This window comes from Brachyistius frenatus, unplaced genomic scaffold (assembly GCF_029030835.1).
Source record: "Brachyistius frenatus isolate BFR_SWC_R1_liver_20210118 unplaced genomic scaffold, ASM2903083v1 Contig_27, whole genome shotgun sequence".
In the NCBI taxonomy this organism is placed as follows: domain Eukaryota; kingdom Metazoa; phylum Chordata; class Actinopteri; family Embiotocidae; genus Brachyistius; species Brachyistius frenatus.
In genome coordinates this window covers 3,063,346-3,083,966 of record NW_027210626.1, presented here as the reverse complement: position 1 = coordinate 3,083,966, position 20,621 = coordinate 3,063,346, and the positions used below count along the sequence as shown (strand labels likewise).

The 20,621-nt window shown below is 41.9% G+C and overlaps 5 protein-coding genes, 1 long non-coding RNA gene and 1 other non-coding gene across 10 annotated transcripts in view; 4 read left to right on the top strand and 3 right to left on the bottom strand.

The window, feature by feature from the left end:
• Positions 1-1,556, bottom strand: part of myo10l3 (myosin X, like 3) — a 70,400-nt gene extending 68,844 nt beyond the window's left edge. Inside the window, 1 exon segment of the mRNA XM_069698628.1 lies at positions 1,518-1,556. Within this exon segment, the coding sequence (XP_069554729.1) occupies positions 1,518-1,541 (24 nt within the window). The 5' untranslated portion in view covers positions 1,542-1,556.
• On the top strand, positions 796-5,894 carry glb1l (galactosidase, beta 1-like). The gene is made up of 16 exons (XM_069698619.1): positions 796-1,007; positions 1,291-1,460; positions 1,561-1,711; positions 2,252-2,312; positions 2,387-2,481; positions 2,568-2,748; positions 2,820-2,878; positions 2,965-3,086; positions 3,580-3,620; positions 3,724-3,842; positions 3,922-3,996; positions 4,059-4,148; positions 4,278-4,391; positions 4,579-4,710; positions 4,934-5,161; positions 5,287-5,894. Exons 1-16 carry the CDS (start codon positions 945-947, stop codon positions 5,488-5,490), a joined length of 1,905 nt encoding a protein of 634 aa, XP_069554720.1. The 5' UTR covers positions 796-944; the 3' UTR covers positions 5,491-5,894.
• Positions 5,885-11,076, bottom strand: ankzf1 (ankyrin repeat and zinc finger peptidyl tRNA hydrolase 1). 2 transcript variants are annotated; one of them, XM_069698618.1, is made up of 15 exons: positions 10,632-11,076; positions 10,401-10,519; positions 10,182-10,284; positions 9,864-10,069; positions 9,667-9,776; positions 9,355-9,508; positions 8,141-8,363; positions 7,934-8,041; positions 7,651-7,815; positions 7,405-7,536; positions 7,003-7,285; positions 6,812-6,923; positions 6,560-6,727; positions 6,400-6,473; positions 5,885-6,275 (listed from the first exon to the last, which is right to left on the bottom strand). In XM_069698618.1, exons 1-15 carry the CDS (start codon positions 10,759-10,761, stop codon positions 6,149-6,151), a joined length of 2,214 nt encoding a protein of 737 aa, XP_069554719.1. In that variant the 5' UTR covers positions 10,762-11,076; the 3' UTR covers positions 5,885-6,148. The 2 variants fall into 2 exon arrangements, with proteins under 2 accessions (XP_069554719.1, XP_069554718.1); XM_069698617.1 differs by having other exon boundaries at positions 7,651-7,818; positions 10,632-11,075.
• A 1,091-nt stretch (positions 11,077-12,167) lies between these two features.
• On the bottom strand, positions 12,168-14,916 carry LOC138620951 (uncharacterized). 3 transcript variants are annotated; one of them, XR_011310915.1, is made up of 4 exons: positions 14,815-14,916; positions 12,625-12,762; positions 12,423-12,541; positions 12,168-12,334 (listed from the first exon to the last, which is right to left on the bottom strand). It is a non-coding gene; the product is annotated as an uncharacterized lncRNA (long non-coding RNA). The 3 variants fall into 3 exon arrangements; XR_011310913.1 differs by having other exon boundaries at positions 12,427-12,541; XR_011310914.1 differs by lacking the exon at positions 14,815-14,916 and adding an exon at positions 14,523-14,591 and having other exon boundaries at positions 12,427-12,541.
• Positions 14,917-15,048: 132 nt separating this feature from the next.
• On the top strand, positions 15,049-15,121 carry trnak-uuu (transfer RNA lysine (anticodon UUU)). Its single transcript has one exon. It is a non-coding gene; the product is annotated as a tRNA-Lys (tRNA).
• A 475-nt stretch (positions 15,122-15,596) lies between these two features.
• On the top strand, positions 15,597-17,334 carry hce2l2 (high choriolytic enzyme 2-like 2). The gene is made up of 8 exons (XM_069698425.1): positions 15,597-15,656; positions 15,749-15,791; positions 15,879-15,941; positions 16,065-16,220; positions 16,329-16,446; positions 16,671-16,849; positions 17,033-17,114; positions 17,202-17,334. The coding sequence occupies exons 1-8, from the start codon at positions 15,597-15,599 to the stop codon at positions 17,332-17,334; spliced, it is 834 nt and encodes a 277-aa protein (XP_069554526.1).
• Positions 17,335-18,537: 1,203 nt separating this feature from the next.
• hce2l1 (high choriolytic enzyme 2-like 1) lies at positions 18,538-20,539 on the top strand. Its single transcript, XM_069698627.1, has 9 exons — positions 18,538-18,616; positions 18,702-18,753; positions 18,877-18,936; positions 19,031-19,183; positions 19,270-19,387; positions 19,463-19,641; positions 19,756-19,837; positions 19,926-20,050; positions 20,141-20,539. The coding sequence occupies exons 1-9, from the start codon at positions 18,545-18,547 to the stop codon at positions 20,152-20,154; spliced, it is 855 nt and encodes a 284-aa protein (XP_069554728.1). The 5' UTR covers positions 18,538-18,544; the 3' UTR covers positions 20,155-20,539.
• Positions 20,540-20,621: the final 82 nt, after the last annotated feature.

Below are 20,621 nucleotides of genomic sequence, written 5' to 3'. Positions count from 1 at the left end.
CGGCTGCTTTGTTATCTTGTCATCCAAACACAATGGGAATTGTTCTCAGCCTGCATAATGCATAGGACGACTGCATGTTGTGCATATGGTGCCTATATGGTGGCTGTGTTTTCCCTTAGTCTAGTTTCATACTTGGTTTATTACTCGCTAATTATTTTTTATTTTGAACTGCTTTGTATGCTGATGTGTCTAGATACAGCCCAGCTTTAAATGGTTTGTATACCGTGCTGGAAGGTTGTTGGGGTATTATTATGTAACATTACAATTACTCAAATAATCACTTAGTTAACTGAGAGAAAATGAATTGCCACACTATTCTGATAATTGATTAATAATTTTGAGTCATTATTTAATTAAAGAAATGCTCAAATTCTCAAGTTGTTGACAGCTCCACTAAAAAGTGATTTTTCCCTCTTAAATTCTCAGATGGTTTCATTTCAAGAATTGTTGAAATGATCCGATATCTCACCAAAAATTTAAGATCAGAGAAAAGGCCAAATAAAATATCATTCAGAGAGACCAAACCATTTTTTACTTTAAAACTTTAACTACATTTTTCTGTGAATACCACTGCACTTTTACTCGGGGGAGGGTTTTTTTCATGTAGGAATTTTATTTGGAATGTAATTTTTTTTTTTCTCGTTCTGTTATATTGGCACTTAAGTAAAAGATCTGAAAATACTTGGTCCATCAGTCTCCAGAGCACCAGTACTAACCAGCCGAGTCGGCGGTGAACATGACAGGCTTTAGGACCCGGGTGATGCCCCGTGAAAATCACATGATGGTGTTTGTGAAGCGATTAGTACGTTGACTGTAATGCTGCTTCCCCTGTGAGCAAACTTGCTGGAGTAAGGGACAACATAAGGCTGTAATAACATATATGCAGTAATACAGTTTAGTCATGTGGATGTTTTAGGTTCAGACGCTACAAGGAGGCAGCAGACATGGCTGCTGTCTTACTCCTCGTTGCACTGAGCCTTGCCTGTTCAGCTGTCAGTGGAAACTTGGTAAGAGGGGAACTAAAAGTTTACTACTAAAATAATTCAGTCAGGTGATCATTCATAATGTGTGTCTGTAGTTCTTTAAATGTTTTCTACCGGTTAAACGAGAAACCAGTCCCTTATCTTTAATAAAGATGATGAAAATGAAGTTATTCATTTTCATTTTCATTTTCAAATTCATTTTCACGTTTAGACATGCTCACAGCAAACAGCGATTAACATCCGGCCAAACTATGAAATTACATACAATTTCCAACTATTTGCTTCTTTTCCCATGATTTCCTTGCAGCTCGCTGGAAAGAGATCTTTCTCTATAGACTACAAAAACAACTGTTTCCTGAAAGATGGGAAGCCGTTTCAGTACATCTCAGGCAGTATCCACTACTCCAGAATACCACAGTACTACTGGAAGGACCGGCTCATGAAGATGTACATGACTGGACTCAATGCTGTCCAAGTGTAAGATGATCACATACTTCAATATATGTTTTTTTCACTGGGGACCGTTCTGCTTACCTTTCTGTAACGAGGTTCCTGCATGAACTCCTCCTGTACACAGATATGTGCCCTGGAACTTCCACGAAGCGGTACGGGACATCTACAACTTCACAGGGGACAGAGACCTGGAGCATTTTTTGGATCTGGCCAACCAGACAGGTCTTCTGGTCATCCTGCGTCCCGGACCGTACATCTGTGCAGAGTGGGAAATGGTGAGAAACTTTGCTTTGTTTACTCCACTGTACAACACATTCGTTTACAAATTCACCTCCTAAAGGAGAGGAGAGAGAGCGGATGAATGATCAGGTATACATCTTCAACCCACAAAATATCACCGATGGTTTGGAAAAATTACAGATCTCGCCACCGCATTCGAACAAAAGCTTCAAATTTGTGGACATTTCTAATTAAAGTAAGCAACAATGTCTTATGAACTATATGCATAAAATTGTATCACCTACGTAATACTGCATTTATTGTATTAGTATGTGTATAGTAAATGTAAAATGTATTTAATATGTAATGTCAGCTGACCAGACAACTGTATTACTACATCTGTATATTTATAACCTGTATTTCACATATTTGAAAATACCAAAATTAAGGAATTTCTTCTTACGGTGACTGTCCACTCCAAAATGTACTGAGACTGACTGATCATATGATAACTTGCTTTAGCTCCGAGTCATCTCGCTCTGACGTCCTAAACTTTATATCGAGATACACTCCCTTGCTGATATTTTCTGTTTCAGGGTGGACTGCCAGCGTGGTTACTTCAAAAACCAAACATCATACTTCGCTCAGCGGACGCAGGTAAAACATGCACCAACGTGTGTTTGTCTCGTTTTAAATGTACTATGCCACTAATAGGTTTTGTTGTACTCCAGATTACATGCAGGCAGTCAGCAACTGGTTGGCTGTTCTGCTCCCCAAAATGAGACCGTGGCTCTACACCAACGGGGGAAACATCATCACTGTCCAGGTACAATTCTGAGTCGGTGTGAAGTTGTTTTTTTTTTCAAAAGTTAGTGTTTTGATAATTGCTTTAATGAATAATCTTAACCGCAGGTTGAAAATGAATATGGAAGTTACTTCGCTTGTGACTACAACTACATGCGTCACCTGCGAACTCTGTTCAGCTTCTTTCTGGGTGAAGACACCGTCCTGTTCACCACTGATGGAAACACAGACAAGGAGATGAAATGCGGGACTCTGGAAGGACTGTACGCCACAGTAGACTTCGGCACAGGTTGGTATCATGTGATAGTGCGTCAAGAAGATAAGGAAGTTGTCATTTCTCTTGTTTATTCTCGTACTCAGACACCAACATAACTGAAGCCTTCAAGCGGCAAAGACGATTTCAACCTCAAGGACCTCTGGTTTGTTACAAATAAATTCACTCGTTTTAATCTTTAAATGCTGAAATGCAGAACCTGACTGAACCGTGTTTTAAACGATGTTCCAGGTGAACTCAGAGTTCTACACTGGCTGGCTGGACCACTGGGGAGATCCGCACGTCGTGGTTGATGCTCAGAAGGTCAGCAGAGTGCTTGGAGAAATGCTAACCATGGGGGCCAACGTCAACATGTATGTCTCCCCAAAACCCTCAGTCCTCCCAAGTTTTTCCTCTTCTCTGTACAAATTTGGTAAAATGATGCCGTTGGTGTTGTTTTACATTTTCTTCTATTCAACAATTCCCGTGTAATTGTCTTAAACCTGCCTGCCCTATCTGGAACATTTAGCAATCCCATTTCCTCCCACTAGAGATCTTTGAATCAGGTCACAGAAATACAGTTTATTTCGAGTTTTTAAGTAAGGCTTTACAATTTAAACAACTGGGTACTGTTGTTTTTAGGAAATCTTCAAACAGGAAGAAAAAGCGCATTTGCTGGGGACTATTTTCAACTGCAGAGTAATATACACAGTGAAGTAATATTTTCGTCACAACAAAGGTCATTGAGTACAATAATGTCTTAAGTATTTGTTTTGATAAGCTTTATAAAAACTTCCACTAAGACTTTGAATTTTTACGAATGGTAGCTTTCCCTGAAATAATAAGTCTCCCCCCGGTTCTTGTCAGGTACATGTTTGAAGGAGGAACAAACTTTGGTTACTGGAATGGTAAAGTCATTCGTTTTCATAATCTCAGTGTTCCATCATAACCCTGTTTACACGATTGAGATGGAGATAAAAGCTCTTTTAACTCTCTACTGTTCTCGCTAAGGTGCTGATCATGACACCAGGTTCCGCTCAGTAGTGACAAGTTATGATTACGACGCCCCGCTGACTGAGGCAGGAGACCCCACAGAGAAGCTGTTGGCCATCAGAGATGTCATAACGCAGGTACAACTGATTGAACAGCCACCCACTAAGGCTGACGTCTTGATTAAGATCTGATTAATCCGTCACTGTTTCTCATCAGTTTAGAGAGGTTCCTTCTGGCCCCGTGCCACCGGCGACTCCCAAGTTTGCCTATGGCTTTGTGACCCTGAAAAAGGTAAGTTGACCTAAACATTTTTAAACCTCCTCTGGGTGTCTAATACTGATGTCCTTTTTCAGGTTGGGAACATCAGCGATCTGTTGAACACCCTCTCCCCGCTGGGGCCAGTGAAATCTCAGCACCCCCTCACATTTGAAGAGATGAAACAGGTACGGTGTGTGTGTGTCTGAGGGCAGCAACAGGGGAGAGACGGGCATTGTAGTGACAGTAAACCTCTTGAAACGTGGAGAACTTTTAGACTGTTGTGTCTGCAGTCATGTTATGTCTATTGTGTTCAGTACTATGGATACATGCTGTATCGGACCACGCTGCCACGGGACCTCTCGGAGCCCACGCCACTTATCTCTCCGCTGAATGGGGTTCATGACCGTGCATATGTGTCAGTCAATGGGGTAAGGGCTTACAGAGAACTTTTGTCTAGCCAATCAGCTTTTCAGGTCAGGGAAAAAAACATCATAGGTTAGGGCCAAGCTTGCTTGTTCATGTCCGATTGGGACAGTTTCTAAATACTTCGTTATTTTTAATTTTTTTTTTTTAATGTTTATAATCATGACAAAGAGTTTGTGTCTGTACGAACAGGTTTACCAGGGCCTGCTGGAAAGAGACACTGCCCTGGTTATGAATGTCACTGGACACAAAGGGGACACTGTGGACATCCTCATTGAGAACATGGGCAGGGTTAACTTTGGCACCAGGATCAATGACTACAAGGCAAGGCAATGATGTCAAATCCCCTATGGAGTATTGCAGACTAGGGTCTGAATAACAGACAGACAGAACATAGTGGCCGATACAACAACGTACTTTTTAGAGGTGGTAAAACAACCAGAGAACTTTGAAACTAATATGAAAAAGTAATACTATTTCCTCATATTTGATAGCTACTGACAAACACAGAATACGTGCTAGCTGGTAAACAATGTGTGTATTCCAGGGCCTGTTGAGCAACTTGATCCTGGGTAAAGACATACTAACTGACTGGATGATTTACCCTTTGGATATTGATGGAGCCATTGCTGGCAGATGGCCTCATTCGAACCACCAACAGTCTGTCCGTCCCACTCAGAGAGAACTTTCAGCTGGACCAGCCTTCTACACGGGGACCTTACAGCCCAACGGCCTGGCAATGGACACCTTTCTCAAGCTCAATGAATGGACGAAGGTAATGCTGATTTATTTGTGTACATTGTGGAGCCAGCACACGTAATTCCTATGTGGGTTTACCTCATGTTCCCTGGGAGGGATAAAATTATATAAAATAATTGTATCCTTTATTTTATACATCAGGGTCAGGTTTGGATTAACGGTGTGAACTTGGGACGATACTGGCCCGCCAGGGGCCCTCAGTTGACTCTCTATGTCCCTGGACCCCTGCTCAGCACCAGCCTTCCCAACAGCATCGTAGTGCTGGAGCTGGAGGGAGCGCCGGCACACCTGCGGGTTCTCTTTATGGACCGGCCACTGCTCAACATCACAGCTGGAAAATCTTGACAGAGCCCACAGACTTTTGTACGAAATTGTCCCACTCTATCAACTGAACAAATACTTAATCCCGATAACTGTTCAAATTAAGCATCTGTTTGAAAATGTTTTCAAAAGGTTTGACTAAAGCAAAGTAGATGTCGTCCTCCGAACAACTGACTTCTCGTGAGGAAATCTCTCGCAAGCAACGCTTTTACATCTGTGGCATCGTCATTCTTAGTCACTAACAACGTCAGTGACTCATATATGGCCAATTTCTTTATCGGATGCAATCCAATGTCACCTACTTCAACTATCGACGCAGGAGCTCCACAGTCCAACAGTGATCAAGGGATAACTTTGTCTTTGAGTTTTAATATTCACTAGGCCTGTGGACAAAAATGATTGGGATATATAAACAGTGTCAAACCTTATTTCTTTTCTTTTATTGAATTTCATTTGAGCTTTTCCACATACTGTAAATACATTGTACATTATGTCAGTCATTTTGATACAGTACATGTCCAAGATAATCTGCCATAATAGAATGATATTTAAAATGTGTTTACAGTTGAAAATGAAACACTGCCTGGATGGAGCCTTATCAGAGTCTTAGAGAGCCAAAATCACGAGAAAATTTTAAGGAGGTAGCTTCCCTCCAAATTTCCAACAATTTTCCAGATGGGCGTTAAGTCTTGCCTGGAAGAGCCTTTGATTTCCGATGTGCTTGGACACAGGCAGGAGTGCAGAATGAATACTCCAGGTACTGAAATGGGATCTTCCCATGAAGAGATTCTCCACACAACCAGCATCTCCTGTTGACAAATACACACAATAATCACACCAAACTTCAGCAGAACTTTCCAATAAATAACCATTTACTTTATCGCATTAAAAAAAAAAAAAAAAAAAAAAAACGATGGCTCTTGAGGGACTTACTTGACATTTGAGATGTTGACTTTGCCTGTTGCAGCTACTTGCTCTGCTAACCTCCTCTCTGCTGCCAGAGCTCTCTACAATCAACAAGCAAAGGATAAAAGTTTCCTCCTTTTTCCCAAAGTAAATAATTGCCGAGTATCAGTGATCACCATTTACTCACCTTTTCACGATCAGTCAGAGATGCAAACCTCTTCTTTTCTTCTTCCTCCAGCTCTTGTTTCCTCTTCTCCTCCTTCAGCTCCTTTTCTCTCTGTTTTTTCTGGGCCTTTTGGGCCTTTTTCTTCTCCGTCTTTTTGGCTTCAATCTCTGCCGTTAGTGGCCCCGGGACCTGCAGTTCCACAGGTATAAAACCATAAGTTCTTCGCTTGCATTTAATGCGGGGCATATCAAAGGTTTGACCGTCCACTCGTACCTGTGCCTTGCAGTAGTCATACTTGTCAGGATGATCCCCCATGTATTTGCGAAACACATTCCTCGTGTCTTTGTCAGGGGCGACAATATACGGGGTCTGCCCTTTGTTATCCCTGGAAAGGAATGTTGCAGAGAAAAAGGTTTAAGTCTGGGCGATATAGGTGATGCACCCGACTTCATTATTGTTTCTACCTGCAGGCTGGGTCTGCTCCTGCGTCGAGGAGGAGCCCGACCGCTGCCTTTTGCGCAGCTGCCGAGGCCACGTGCAGCAAAGTGAACCCTGATGAGTCTATGGGCTTATTGAGGAGAGTTAGAGGACCCGAGACATCAGAGGTTTTGTTCTCCACCTGCTCTGTCCTCTCCGTTATTCCTCCAGGTAGCTGCAGGAGCGAACATAGAGCTTCCTCATCCCCGACCTTGCAGGCTGTAAAGAGCGCGTCCCTCAGGCCGTACTCGCAGGACTCAGCAGCAACGTCTGTCAGGCACAGAAAGATATATAATGAGCGTCTTGATTATCGTGCATTATAGGGCTTTATTAGATTGAGAGAAGTGTTTAACAGATTAACAAAGAGACAGATATAAACCCTGACTCACCATCCAGTTGTTTCTTACTCTCTGTTTTCCTCCTCTTCTTGGTCTTTGATTGCATCTCTTGAGAGGCGTCTTCTGCTGGTGGAGCCTCTGGCGCCGCCTCTTCTTGACTGTCTGCCTCTGCGTCAACTAATCCTGTCCCACGTGGATAAAGGATTTTAGAAATGTTGCAGAACTTTAGTGTGATATACCAGCTTCCCTTGGGTTTTCTATAGCCACCTATGTAATGTCAGACTGGACCAGACCTACCCTCATTTTGCATTTTAGGTTCCTCCTTTTTTCTCCTCCTCCTCCTCTTGTGCCTGGAGGGATAGATTTCAAACTCCCTGAGGTCCAGGGTTCCTAAAGTCAGCTCCACCATCTCCAGCTGGATGTCCCCACCCTCTTCTGTATCTGAGCTATCACGGTTTTCTTCTGCTGAAACCAGCGAATAAATTCACAGCTATTTTAGTAAGCTTAAAATTGCCATGATATTTTATCCACAGAGTTCAACACAGTGCTCACAGCAAATATTTCAACTTCTTGAACCTACCTTTCTCTACCTCTCTCTGATCTGTGTTTATTTGTGCTGTGGGCTTGACAGCCTTTTTCCAAGCTTTCTGAGAAGGACCGAAGACTCCAGACATGTCTGTGTCTTTCCCTGCAGGAAGAGATTTTTGATTATGCAATGATTATACCCTCGCTGTACAAAAATGTGCCGACAGCATGCTATTACTCCCCGGTATGTAATTCAGCTTACCATACACGTGAACAGTGGAGAGCACCTCATGTACCCGCCGGACCTCTCGAAATGTTGCCCTGCGCGTGGCAAAGGGAAGTGTGCGGATCCTGGGATCTTTTTTGTCGAGCGGAGCTGCACGGCCGCCAAAAAAGATGGTCTTGTTGTAGCTTGGGGCTCGCACAAATATTACAGAGGCCTCTTTCAAGTGTTCGGCCCAGGCTAAAAGGAGATCCTGAATTTCCTGCAGAAAGTTACAGAAGTGTTAAAGAAACTGCACATTAAAAACCACACCAAAGACAAATACAGTTACACCATTTAAACTAATTACTTGGAGCTTTTACAATTAGTGTTCAATTGTAAAGCGTGTAGTAATAAAAACATCACGATGCATTTAACGTCACAAGAGGTGCGGTGAGTTTCTGTGAGTCGTCTTCTGACAGCATGCACTTAAATTCACCCCATAAAACTAGTAATCTCAACACAGAAAGCACAACTGTCTTTATATTAAAGAAGCACGCCGATTCAGCACAAGCTGACAAAAGTACATAGACCTCTTTTTCTACCGAAAGCTTCGACTGGTAAAGAAAAACTCACTTTAAAAAAAAAAAAAAAATTAGCTGGAGGCGTCATCAGGCACCATAAGGCTTTATAAGCTACATTCAAAGAACATTTACTTGAGAAGTAAGAGTCTTTCATATTGTACCGTTCACGATAATATTTATTTAATTTTAATATATTTTTAAATTAATATCGTGATAATCACAATATTGCAAATTGTTTATATAATAATGTGTAGAAATGACCTCTGAGCTTGCATTGTGATAAAAGGCTTCTTTTTAAACTAGAAAGATAAAAACATACACTGGAAGCACATCGGCATGATGTTCTTTACAGCAGTAACAACAAGCATGTCTGAAAGTGGCTTCATGGTGGAGTTAGTTAGTTCCACAAAGGAGCGTATTGCAGTGATCAGATGCACAACCAACAACAGTGTTACATAATACTGGAAAGCAAACTTCTTCATTCATGCTGTCATATAAAATCGTGACACTTATTCTGTTGCAATTGAATGTTCTTGAAAGCAATAATAAAATATTTCCAATACTTTTTCACTTTGTCAAGAAAATCATTATCGCAGAAAGACCCTAAAATACGGCGATATTACTTTCGGCCCTCTGCTACCGAGACCGTGGCGTCGTTGTGAACGGAGTAGCACGCCACCGTGACCTTGCCTTGACGAGAGCGGCCTCGTTGTGTCGCCTCAGAGCCGCTCCCGCGGACTTCGGTGTGTGACTGCGGTTCTGAGAATCTCGGAGTCCCTGAGCAGTGCCTCGCTTCGCTCGCACCGTGTACCGGTGAAAAGTCTTGTGCTGGAGGACTTGTTTTCTGCAACATAGAAACAGCCCGTGTTGAGTAGGCGCCGACACGCCGTTGAGTTGGCGGCTTTAAATTCCAGCCGGGACGTGTCATCTTTAGCGCCGAGAGCAAACAAGCAAAACAAACAAACAAACAAACAAACAAACAACAAAACCCTGTTCACTCACCCTTCAAATACAGCACCAGCAAAGTGGCCTCCACCCGTCATGAGAAGGACCCACACCGTCTTCTTGCCGACGGCCTGCAGGCAGGATGCTGCATCACGCCCACCATCTGACTGACACATCACAGGAACGCAGCGCGAATTAAAAACCAGCTCTTTTTAAATCCTCTTTGTCCACGCCGTACTCTCCTGCTCCTTTACCTGCAGGATGCAGCGGTAGACTGACAGGTATTCCCCCGCTGAATTCAGGAACACCACCTTGCTGGAGAGCCGTCCGGTAATTAGACGGGTTTCCGCCGAGCTCTCGTTATCGGTCCCGGCGACGTTACTGCCGGTTCCCCCGCCGTCACTGTCCTCGTCCTCGTCCTCCGAGTCCGACTCCGAGCCCGAGATACTTGACAGGTCTCCTGTGAAATGACACCCAAAATAAAATCAGCCGTTACACTCGCACTCGTTCTGGTGGCCCCGTCTTTCCCTTTAAATCTCCGCGGTGGACGTGCGGGACTCGGATCTCCTCACCGGCTCCGGTCCTCCTCTCGAACTCTTCGGCTGTGAGCGGAAGCAGTCCCGCTATCTTCTGCCTCAAGTTGAACCGGTGCCAGTCCAGTTTGTAGTGCTCCCTCTGCGACACACAGCACACTCAGGGACGGTCTTCATTACATCAGCACTGGGTGGCGTTATGTGGATGGAGTTAAGTGGATGGAGTTATGAGGATGGAGTTAAGTGTGGTGGGGTCACCTGTTCCTCACGGTTAATGAAGGCGCTCCTGCAGGCTGAGCACACCATCTTATCCGACACCTCTCTGACCGCGTTCAACTCTCCCTGTCCGTCTTCCTCTGGACTTTTATCTTCCAGACCTGAGGGGACACATGTGGGACACGCATGTCGGACACGTGTGATTTGGACAGAAGAAACTAAGGACACCGTCTCTGTTCCAAACACGAGACAGCAGCTGCAGCTCATACATACGGTCTTTGTTCGGCTCCGTGTTCGCAGCCTCCTTCAGGACGGAGTTCACCTCTTTCCATCCAGACGCGTCCTCGTTTGAGCACCAGTCAAAGACGCAGCGGCGCTCAGCAGCAGCAGCAGCAGCCGCCATGAGTGCGTCCGTCCGTCGTGTCTCACTGCCGGTCAGAGGAACAGAAACAGACAAACCCGATAGGAGTTTCGTGTTTCCTGAAATATCTCTGGTTCAAACGTGTCATCGATAGTGAAACGCTGGTCTTTGAGCCCGACGTGACGACATGACTGCGATGACGTGAGGACCGACGTGAAACCGTGTTTTCACTGACGTAAACCTGAGGAACTGCTCTTTAAACAGCACGTGCAGTGGTGACTTCTTCAAAACGCGGCTCCGTGTACCTTTTCTAACAGGTCTTTAGGGTCATTACACCCGATACAAGTTACAATTAACGAAGTTATAAATAACAAACAACGTACCTCAGAAGGGGATGGTGCTACAAAAAAAAGCTGAGCCAACGTAACGCAAGCCTGTACTTCCGCCGCTCGTGTCACGTGTCTACGGAAACCCAAGAGCGTCATTAATAACGTGCTTCGACAGATCAAACGTGAGCTGCAAACCAGCGGAGCTGTCCAAAGGCACTGAAAGTACACGAACTCACGTTTTAGACGGGAATACTGCACATTTCACCGAAACATTTACCTGAAAGATATCTGTATGTTTGGATTCTCAAACAATAAATACCACTTTATTCAATATGAGAAGCCAAATTATAAACAGAGGTATTAAAAACAACTACTTGCTAAGTTATGGTAAATAAAAATTGGACTTTTAAAAGTTAAACCTAAATCAACTAATTCAATAAGGTATTAACAACATTTATTGTAATTATATTTTCCCTTGTAATGGATTTTGAAAATTCAAACTAACCCATCAATATTTCTTGTACTTATATATTTCCTATAATTTCATTCACTTCATTGAATTGTTTGTCCATTTCTTTATACAGTATATGTATACATGTACAAGCCTGTATAGTGGTATTGTCTATGTGAACCTATCTATATTGCATTGTACAGCCACTGACAGTGCAGTAAAACCCTTCACTTTTTTTTGGTAACAAACCTAAAAGTGGGCATTTTTAGTTTGGACACGGTCTAATGCTGAAATCTGTTTTTACCAGTCAAGGTAGCTATACATGATAACCCCCGTCGACTGGAAAGACACCAAGAAAAAACAGTTTCAGTGGTGATGAATTTCTCAGAAATGAACACAACTTCTTGCGTTATATCGCAAACCTACACATAAACCAGGCATGCTGGTTTTTTTTAGCCATCAACTATGATTATACTCAAATCAAACTGCGCACACAAATTTGTTTTGGCAAGAGCCTGATAATGTGTTAGTTTAGGTTTCTACCAAACATCAGAGCGTTTTGTTATTGTACCCCAGGAACAATTTGCGCAGAGCATTATGAAAATTACACTGTAATCTGAAAAAAAACAATAGAATATATGTCCCGAACATTCTCTGACACATCGGTCTCATTAGATTTTTATTTGTTGTGACAAAATAAAAACACATTCAATTGCAATTACTTTGAGTAATTAAAAAAAAAACAGATGTGCCTGTAATCTACAAAGCACATTGCATTACTGATCAACTTGATTTGTTTCTGATTTGCTGGTTGACGCGAGGATCGAAGCTTGTACTGTTGACAAAGAAAGACAACAGGTTTTACATTTCAGTAAATAAATATAAGTTTACTAAGATGTAGATACCCTCAATATTTTCCATACTTGCCACTGTACAAGCCTCAACCTCTGCCAGACGCTGTTTCACCTCCAGGATTTTTGCCTCAACGCTTCTCTTCTTATTCATGGCACGCTGACTTCTTTCCTGTAAATTCTCTTGATCCCTGAAAGATAATAAATATACACTGCAGGTTTGTCCATTTATGTCTTCTCTCCTTTCTGGAATTTATGTCTTTCTGCAAAATACCTGTCTGCGGCACTTTGACCATTCAGCTGTTCGGAGAGATGCGTTTCCTCTTGCAGCAGCTCAGCCATTTGCTCCAACGCGTCAACGACTGCACTTTTTTTCAATATAAATTTCAGCCTCTCGCTCATTTCCCGGGTCCTGCAAGGGAGACCAGAACTCATTACACATTCAGGAAATGCACAAAAGTCAACATGCTTCACTTTTTCACAAAAGTCAACGACATATTTGGTTGTGGCAATTGTTTGGCCAAACTTGCATAAGGCTGAAAATGGTCACGCTCGTTAAGGGGCAAAAACACAGCACCTTTTACAAGGTGTTTAAATCCAAACTTGGCTGTATGTTTACATTTGGAATCGAACCTTCCTTGTATGTTGCGTAGACGACCACTTGCACTCAAACCAAACTCATTTCACGCATCAATTGACATAAAAGCTTAATTTATGAGTTTTGTCCACTAACATTTGGCTCATGGTTTTACAACTTCTTTTAGAGTAAAAGTCTAAATTGATCTAACTGATGTTTCCACCCTTTCTGTGACTTTGGCAGTTCGTGGTAGGTTAAAGCGATCGGCTGCTCCTTAACTTTTTCAAACAGTGATTGATTGTTCTTTTGATCTTTAGTTTGATTTGGTTCAATCACTTACAACAGTAGTGTCTTTGTTGTTGCTTTAAACAATGCCACATTATGCGGATACTGTTCATTGGTCCAAATGATAAATTATGCATTAATTTAAACTGATCCCGTTTAATTCCCTAGAGGTGAATGATTTAGTGGGCCAGTGGTAGAGGGCCTATTCAGATCCTTCAAATAAGTAAAAATAACAAAACATAAAAAGAAAAATAATCAATAACAAGTAAAAGCACTGCATTAAAAATTCTACTTAAATAAAACTACATGTGCATTAGCAGCAACATGTCATTAAAGTATGAAAGTTAAATAACTGGTTTGGCTATGGGGGGGGGGTCATCAAATGATTACTGGGAGAGAAGAAAAACAAGTTCTGATACTAATCTCTTTTCAGTGTTTTGGACTTTTTCTTTAATCTTTAGGTTTTGGGTAAAACATTTGATCATTGAATTGAAACCATATGAGAAATTCTGTGGGGGGAAAAAAGAGCAAAGTCTTTTGGTGAAGTTGTTAAGAACTCATCATTTCCCATCAGAAATGTGACCGACTACATGATGCTTTTTGTAAGAAGCCCAAAAAGTTGGAAACCACTGGTTTAATCTTTCATAAAATATGTTGTATTTTAAATGCTTTCCATCTTGTGTATTGTATCCAATCTTCATCTAAAAGTAAAACGGTCAAATAAGTGTAGCTGGACTCGAAAATGCAATATTTTCCTCCGAAATGCATAAAAGTATAAAGTAGCATCAAATGGAAGTACTCCAGTAGAGTACAAGTACCTTAAATTATGCGTGCGTGAATGTACGTCGTTACTTTCCAACACTGGCCAGAGACCTTATCGTGGCAACGAGTCGTTTAGTGTTTCAGGAATCTGGGGAAGCTGCAATCAATGGTCAAGAATATGCAGCTGCTCACTACTCATGGAAATCTCCACAAAATGACTAGTGGCCTGGGTGAACCAAGAGACGGAAGAAAGCCAGAGATCTGAACATCCCTCGATGAGTATGTGCACTGGAAAAACAAGTACAACAATTTGGTGGTCCCTTGACTTAACTAAGACATTCCTAAAGTGAATATGAGCGAATTACAACCGAGGGTGTTGGCGCGCACGAACCAAACGATGATAACCCCCATGCGTACGTACTGTTACGTCATAGAGGGGACACTGGTTGAGAAAAACAAAACAAAAAACGTGTTTTTTTTACATTTTAAACGCGAAGGAATAAATTCAACTCAAGCCAACCAAACTACGCGCAGCACACTGACCGTACCTCCGAGTTAACTCTTCTTCAACACGCGGTCTTTGCCGCCGAACCTCCATCAATCTGCGAACGTTTTCCTGCACAGCATGCTTCAAATTAGTTATCTGCTCCTGCAAATTAACGCCGCAGGACAAGATGCATAGTTCAACTGGTCAGCCGAAGAAGACCTCAAACTCGCAGAAATTACCGTTAGTTTCTCTGATAATTGTAACTTTAGTGTCGACGTATTTAGTTGTGTCACACTAGGTTTAACTGGCTTTGTGAATGAACAGTTTGGTAACGTGAATTAATGGCAACCTACCGCAGCGACTTCGTTTTCTGTTTGGGATGCAATGCTAGAAAATACGTTCATGATTCCAGTTCAAATTAACAGACGTGGAGAATGTGCTTCTTCTCCGGGTTTTTAAAGGGTACGTCCAGTGACGTACATGGTTGAAATGCACTTATTGTATGTCGCTTTGGATAAAAGCATCAGCGAAATGAAATGGAAAGTACTGTAATGTAATGTGACGTAATGTAATATGACGTCTGCAGAGCCCGGATAGCTCAGTCGGTAGAGCATCAGACTTTTAATCTGAGGGTCCAGGGTTCAAGTCCCTGTTCGGGCGCTAACTTTTCCTTTGTGTCACCTTGAAATGTGGAGACTATGCTATTACGTATGGGTTTTGCCAGAGTTACCTATTACCTGAAATTATCAGCGCAACATAGCATGTGGAGTATGTGTAAGCTTAGTTTTAGTAGAAAGAAAACAGCACTCCTGGTAAATGTACACGACATCTAAAGCCTAAAATTGTCCCAAATCTGCGCCAAACATTAAAACCTTTTAATTTAAAGCTAGTCATTAAAGTTGAGTTGTTATTATGCACTGCGAGACCTCACATTATGCCGCTGTTGGAGATGTTGTTTATGAAAGAATCAAACTAATTTGGGGATTAAACTCACTCACAAACAAATAGCAGTTACCCTGTTATTTACCTGAGATAATCATGGGTATTATCCCAGGACAGTGACTGGGAGCACCTATAAAGCCAGGTGTTAGTGTAGGTGAAATGGCAACACCGAAGACATTTCTGACTGGCAAAGATGGAACGGATTATCCTCCTATGCCTGCTTTCCACTTGTCTCTCATCTGTGCATCCTCAGGTAAATATGTATGGGATTGGGACTGGAGTGAGACTAGGATTTTACCAAATTCAAGAACAGAACTGCCAAAACAATTGTCTGTTCTTTTGCAGAAATTTTTGTTGAGCCCAAGATGGGTTCCCGTTGGCTATAAAGGTAAATACAATTTACATCTGATCCTGGTGTTAATGTGGATGTGACAGCAGCAAAATCACACACAACTGACTATCTCTCCTTTTTAAGAACGTGAAGAGCGCAGCGATGGAACAGCAATGGGTGAAATCATCAAAGCTAATGAGTTTCAAGGTAATGTGCACGTAATTAACTTTAGCTATATCAGTGTACACAATATACTGTAAAACAAAAACAAAAATGTACTCCAGTTGCCCTGTTTTGAAATGACTTAATTTCCCCTGATTCCTGTGTCAGGTTCCCGAATCACAGATGGCACGACAACTCTCAGAGAGGGAGACATTGCTGTTTCCTCTGGTAGGCGCGCCAAAGTCTGCTTTGCACGGAGCTGCCTCTGGTCTAAATCAGTGGATGGACATGTCTATATTGCATATAGTCTCTCACCTAATTACTGTAAGTTCTTTCAATGTTTGAAGTATAAATATATTCAATACATACCGAGTTTGTATTCAATGATTTGAATTGTTTGCTCCCATCGACCCTGCGTAAACCAATGAACAGCTGAAATAGAGACGAAGGTGATAAAGAAAGGAATGGAGAACATAGAGAAAGGCACCTGTGTGCGGTTTGTTCCTCGGACTCACCAGAGAGACTTCATCGACATCCAGCCAAAGTCCGGGTGAGAGCTGTTGCTGAAAAGTTTGACTCCATAATGTGGTAGTCTTTATTTTGAAAATATTACTCCTTTGGCAAAAAAAAAAAGAAAAAAAAAAGAAACGAGTAGAAGTGAAATAGCCTAAATGTACATTTTTGCTTTCCTCTTCTATTGTACTGCACTAAACTCTGTACTTGAAGTTGTTCTGATGATGTGTGCTGTGTCTCACTGTGTGTGTGTTGATCCAGGTGTTGGTCCTACCTGGGTGCACGTGGTGGAAGACAGACCGTGTCCCTGCAGACCCCTCAATGCCTCCAGGTTGGAGTGATTGCCCATGAATTCATGCACGCCCTGGGCTTTGTGCACGAGCAGTCCCGCTTTGACCGGGACGACTATGTCACCATCATGTGGCCGAACATTTGGAGAGGTAATTTCAAAAGGAGCATGAATGTTGAATGAGATCTCCACCAACAGTAAGTTACAGAATATTTGTAACTGTATGTCTATACCAACGGTCAAAACAAAGATTTAAAATTGTAAATAACATCAAAACAAACACTTACAAATATAAAAACAAACTATTTATTGATCTACTTTTTTTTGCTTAAAGATCGATTGAGGAACTTTGAAAAGTTCAAGACCGACAGTCTGGACCTGCCATATGACTACGGCTCAATCATGCACTTTGGGATGTAAGTAATAATCTGGTGTCAATCACTCGTATACATTATCATTTGGTTCATGTATTGTAAAGTAACATATAATGTGCATATGTTTAGGTACGCCTACTCTCAGGGTGGGCAGCCAACCATCATTCCTAAGAACAGCAAGGACATAAAGCTGGGTCAGGCATCAGCTCTCAGCCACATCGACAAGCTGAAAATCAACAAGCTTTACAAATGCGGTTGGTAGCAAACATCCAGAACTAACCTACAGAAATGATTTCACAACTACAAACCATATTGCCTAAAGGGCAAATAACACTAGAGATGTGTTTCACTGTCAAATGTTTGACTTCGTTCTCTCTCTCTCTCTCTCTGCAGGCGACACGGATGATTACTAAAAAAAACGAACTGAGGTGAAGCAGGAGTGCACTTAAAGCCAATATAATAAACTGCTGTTAATTCATGAGAACAATTTCAATAAAGATTAAGCTTTCTATCAGCACCTCCTTTGTGAACATTGAGTTATGTATTACAGTCATGTCACTTTATACTGAAAAGTTTGAGAGTGAAAAGTGAACAATGAGTTGAACACAATATAGTCTGGTTTCAAGTCGTCATCCAAAATTCCCCATTCACCCAATGTGATCAATAGTGATGTCATGAATTAATACGAGGTAATTGTAATCCTACTTCCAGGATGCCACAGTAATGAAGAAGAATTAGAGCCTCCTTCATGTTATCACGTGAAACAAGAGAGATGAAGTAAAGATAATTGTAAATCTGTTTTGATTTGAGAAAGACAAAAGAAAACACTTACCTGGGTGTTATAAAGAACCCGTTTGTGGTATGAACAGACATGAACGTTTCCATATTTAAAACTGCACCTATGACTCCAATACAACAATACAAACACACCTGCAGTATCCATGGAGAGATTTCACAAACTGCTCACACACGTGATTCTTCCCTGAGTCCCTGCCCAACAAAATTGACGCCTTGATAAAGATAGATATAACGTTTCGAAAAGGATCAAGTTTTGTTTTTATGTATTTACCGATTTGACGAAATGATTGTTGTCAAGACAGACAGCGTGTCACGAAATCACTGGTTGCCACCTCAAGTCAGACACAAATTGTCGGTCTGTCGGACGTTGGATAGCAACGGCTCAGCTGCTGCTCGCCCAACTGCAAATGTCTCATTTCTGAAAGTGCTGAATCTTACATGCGATAAGTACAGGGCTCAAGTGAAGGTCAGCATCGAGGACCACCTGTTACGGATCAGTAGTGGACTTGAGTAAATTACACCCACTGGATGATGAGCGGTCTTAATCATGCTTCATCATGGAACTGAGGTCCAATCAGTACCGAGCAGGGCAGGAGAACTGGGTATAAAGATCCAGTGTAGGTGAGGAGGTCATTGAGCGCCTGCACTCGAAGAACGCAGTCTGAAACGCAACAATGCATCTCACCATGATGCTGCTGGTTGTCTTGTTTGGCCTGCTGACCCCGGCCACCACGCTGCCCGTCAAGGTCGGTACCTCCACAAGATATTCGAGAGAAAAAAGAAATGACCCTCGTGGGCTTCGTATATCTAACATGTGCCTTTGTATGACAGAACTCGACTGGAGTCCACGAGGAGAAAGTGAGGTTGAGAAGGGAATACTCAGGTGGGTTCTTGGAAGAATTTACCTTTACATGCTCTTCTTCATTCAAATAAATAACTTTCTACGTCATTATGATTATTCTGTTTCTGGAAAGTAGAAGAAGATCAATGTTTGTTTGTTTTTCAGATGAACTTCCAGACCGTGATGAAATGAACGTGATGGATCAGATCCTGGAGGTCAATAGCAGTAAGTAAACTATTAGCTATGAATCACATAACATTTTACTAATAAAGTTTATTACTGCATACTGAACTTAACTAAATGCTTACTTTCTCGTCAGGGTTGCGCCCCCCCACAGGACTGTCCCTCAGAGAGGGAGATATTGCCACTTCGTATGTACGGAGTGCCGTAAACTGCCCTGGCAACGCCTGTATGTGGCCCAAATCTGTAGATGGATTTGTCTATGTGCCCTTCATCGTCTCTCCTCTATATGGTATGGCTCTTCAGACTTCAGACAGTTATAAAGACGCTTGAAGTATGTTTTAAGTAAATTCTTCCTCTTTTTTTTTGTTACGGTAGATGACATGGACAGAATCACCATAGAAACTGGGATGCAAGACATTTCCTCTGGAACATGTATTAAATTTGTTCCACGTACTCATGAAGCCAGCTTCCTTGATATTCAGCCAAGATATGGGTGAGCATGACTCCAGTTCTTTCGATATGATTTTCCACTGTGATGACTTGTACAAGCTTCGCTCTCTATCCCAAGCTGCTGGTCATTTCTGGGGCAGACCGGAGGAAGCCAGACGCTGTCGCTGCAGACTCCTGGGTGCATGTGGTCAGGAGTGGCCGCCCATGAGTTCATGCATGCCCTCGGCTTTGTACATGAGCAATCCCGCTCAGACCGAGACCAGTACGTCTCGATTGTCTGGAAAAACATCATGCCAGGTGAGGATGAATGATCCCAACATTATGTCGATTGTAACGATAAAACCTTTTCTTTTACTGGATGGCCATTTTTTTCACTAAATGAGTGCAATGTCCTTTTTTCTGTTTTGACAGACCATTTACATAACTTCAGGAAACAGGTGACCAACAATCTTAACAGCCCGTATGACTACAACTCTATCATGCATTACGGACGGTGAGCAGCTCTTTGAGGCAACATAATCCTGTTTTCCATGTTTATTCTGGGGCATCACCGTACCATACTTTATGCACCTTTGATCCAGATATGCCTTCTCTGAAGATGGTGGACCAACAATAATCCCTAAACCAGACCCTTACATTCCCATTGGCCAGCGAGATGGACCCAGTGCGCTAGATCTTCATAAAATAAATGTCCTGTATAACTGTGGTAGGTTAATTAATTTACACATTTACTGACATCTGATGAAAGAAAGATTGAAAATCATTGACTGAATTCTCTCTCTGTTCCTTACTACAGGTATCAATGAGTAACTGGATCCAGACAACTCTGCTGTCAGGTCCCACCAGACGTGGTTCATTAAAACTTCTGGTCTGGAGTAGATAATGGGGGTTAGATAATACATATGATATTAATTTAAGATAATTCATTCTTCTACAGCAATATAATTTATTTTCACAAAGTCTAGTCTGTATTTCTAGAATGTGTGTATTCACCTTTAAATACAATCTACCAAACTGCCATTTAGTCGTCACAATGTGAAATTAATGACCAGGTTTAAAAAAAAAAAAAAAAAGAAAGCTGCATAATAATATTGCCAGGCAAGACGGACCAGTTTTAACCTTCCTGTTGATGCCATTTAGATCACTGCAACTAATCTCTGAATCAATTTGTTCCATTTTCTGCCTCCCTTTTGGCTTCAGCTCACTTTAAATAAAGAAAATGCAACAATATGACTAATGGCCTGTTTTACATATTGTTTGTCTTATCTATGTTTTCC

Excerpts from the sequence above, each read along its gene's own strand:
- glb1l (XM_069698619.1), top strand. The coding sequence starts at position 945 with ATGGCTGCTGTCTTACTCCTCGTTGCACTGAGCCTTGCCTGTTCAGCT. Across the intron at positions 2,313-2,386 it reads ACTTCGCTCAGCGGACGCAG|ATTACATGCAGGCAGTCAGC; the intron begins GTAAAACATGCA and ends GTTGTACTCCAG. Across the intron at positions 3,997-4,058 it reads GCTTTGTGACCCTGAAAAAG|GTTGGGAACATCAGCGATCT; the intron begins GTAAGTTGACCT and ends GTCCTTTTTCAG.
- ankzf1 (XM_069698617.1), bottom strand. The coding sequence starts at position 10,761 with ATGGCGGCTGCTGCTGCTGCTGCTGAGCGCCGCTGCGTCTTTGACTGG. Across the intron at positions 9,777-9,863 it reads TCTACCGCTGCATCCTGCAG|TCAGATGGTGGGCGTGATGC; the intron begins GTAAAGGAGCAG and ends GTGATGTGTCAG. Across the intron at positions 7,819-7,933 it reads TCAGAGAGAGGTAGAGAAAG|CAGAAGAAAACCGTGATAGC; the intron begins GTAGGTTCAAGA and ends CGCTGGTTTCAG.
- hce2l2 (XM_069698425.1), top strand. The coding sequence starts at position 15,597 with ATGGAACGGATTATCCTCCTATGCCTGCTTTCCACTTGTCTCTCATCT. Across the intron at positions 16,850-17,032 it reads GTGGCCGAACATTTGGAGAG|ATCGATTGAGGAACTTTGAA; the intron begins GTAATTTCAAAA and ends TTTTGCTTAAAG. Across the intron at positions 17,115-17,201 it reads TCAATCATGCACTTTGGGAT|GTACGCCTACTCTCAGGGTG; the intron begins GTAAGTAATAAT and ends GCATATGTTTAG.
- hce2l1 (XM_069698627.1), top strand. The coding sequence starts at position 18,545 with ATGCATCTCACCATGATGCTGCTGGTTGTCTTGTTTGGCCTGCTGACC. Across the intron at positions 18,754-18,876 it reads GTTGAGAAGGGAATACTCAG|ATGAACTTCCAGACCGTGAT; the intron begins GTGGGTTCTTGG and ends TTTGTTTTTCAG. Across the intron at positions 19,388-19,462 it reads GATATTCAGCCAAGATATGG|CTGCTGGTCATTTCTGGGGC; the intron begins GTGAGCATGACT and ends CTCTATCCCAAG.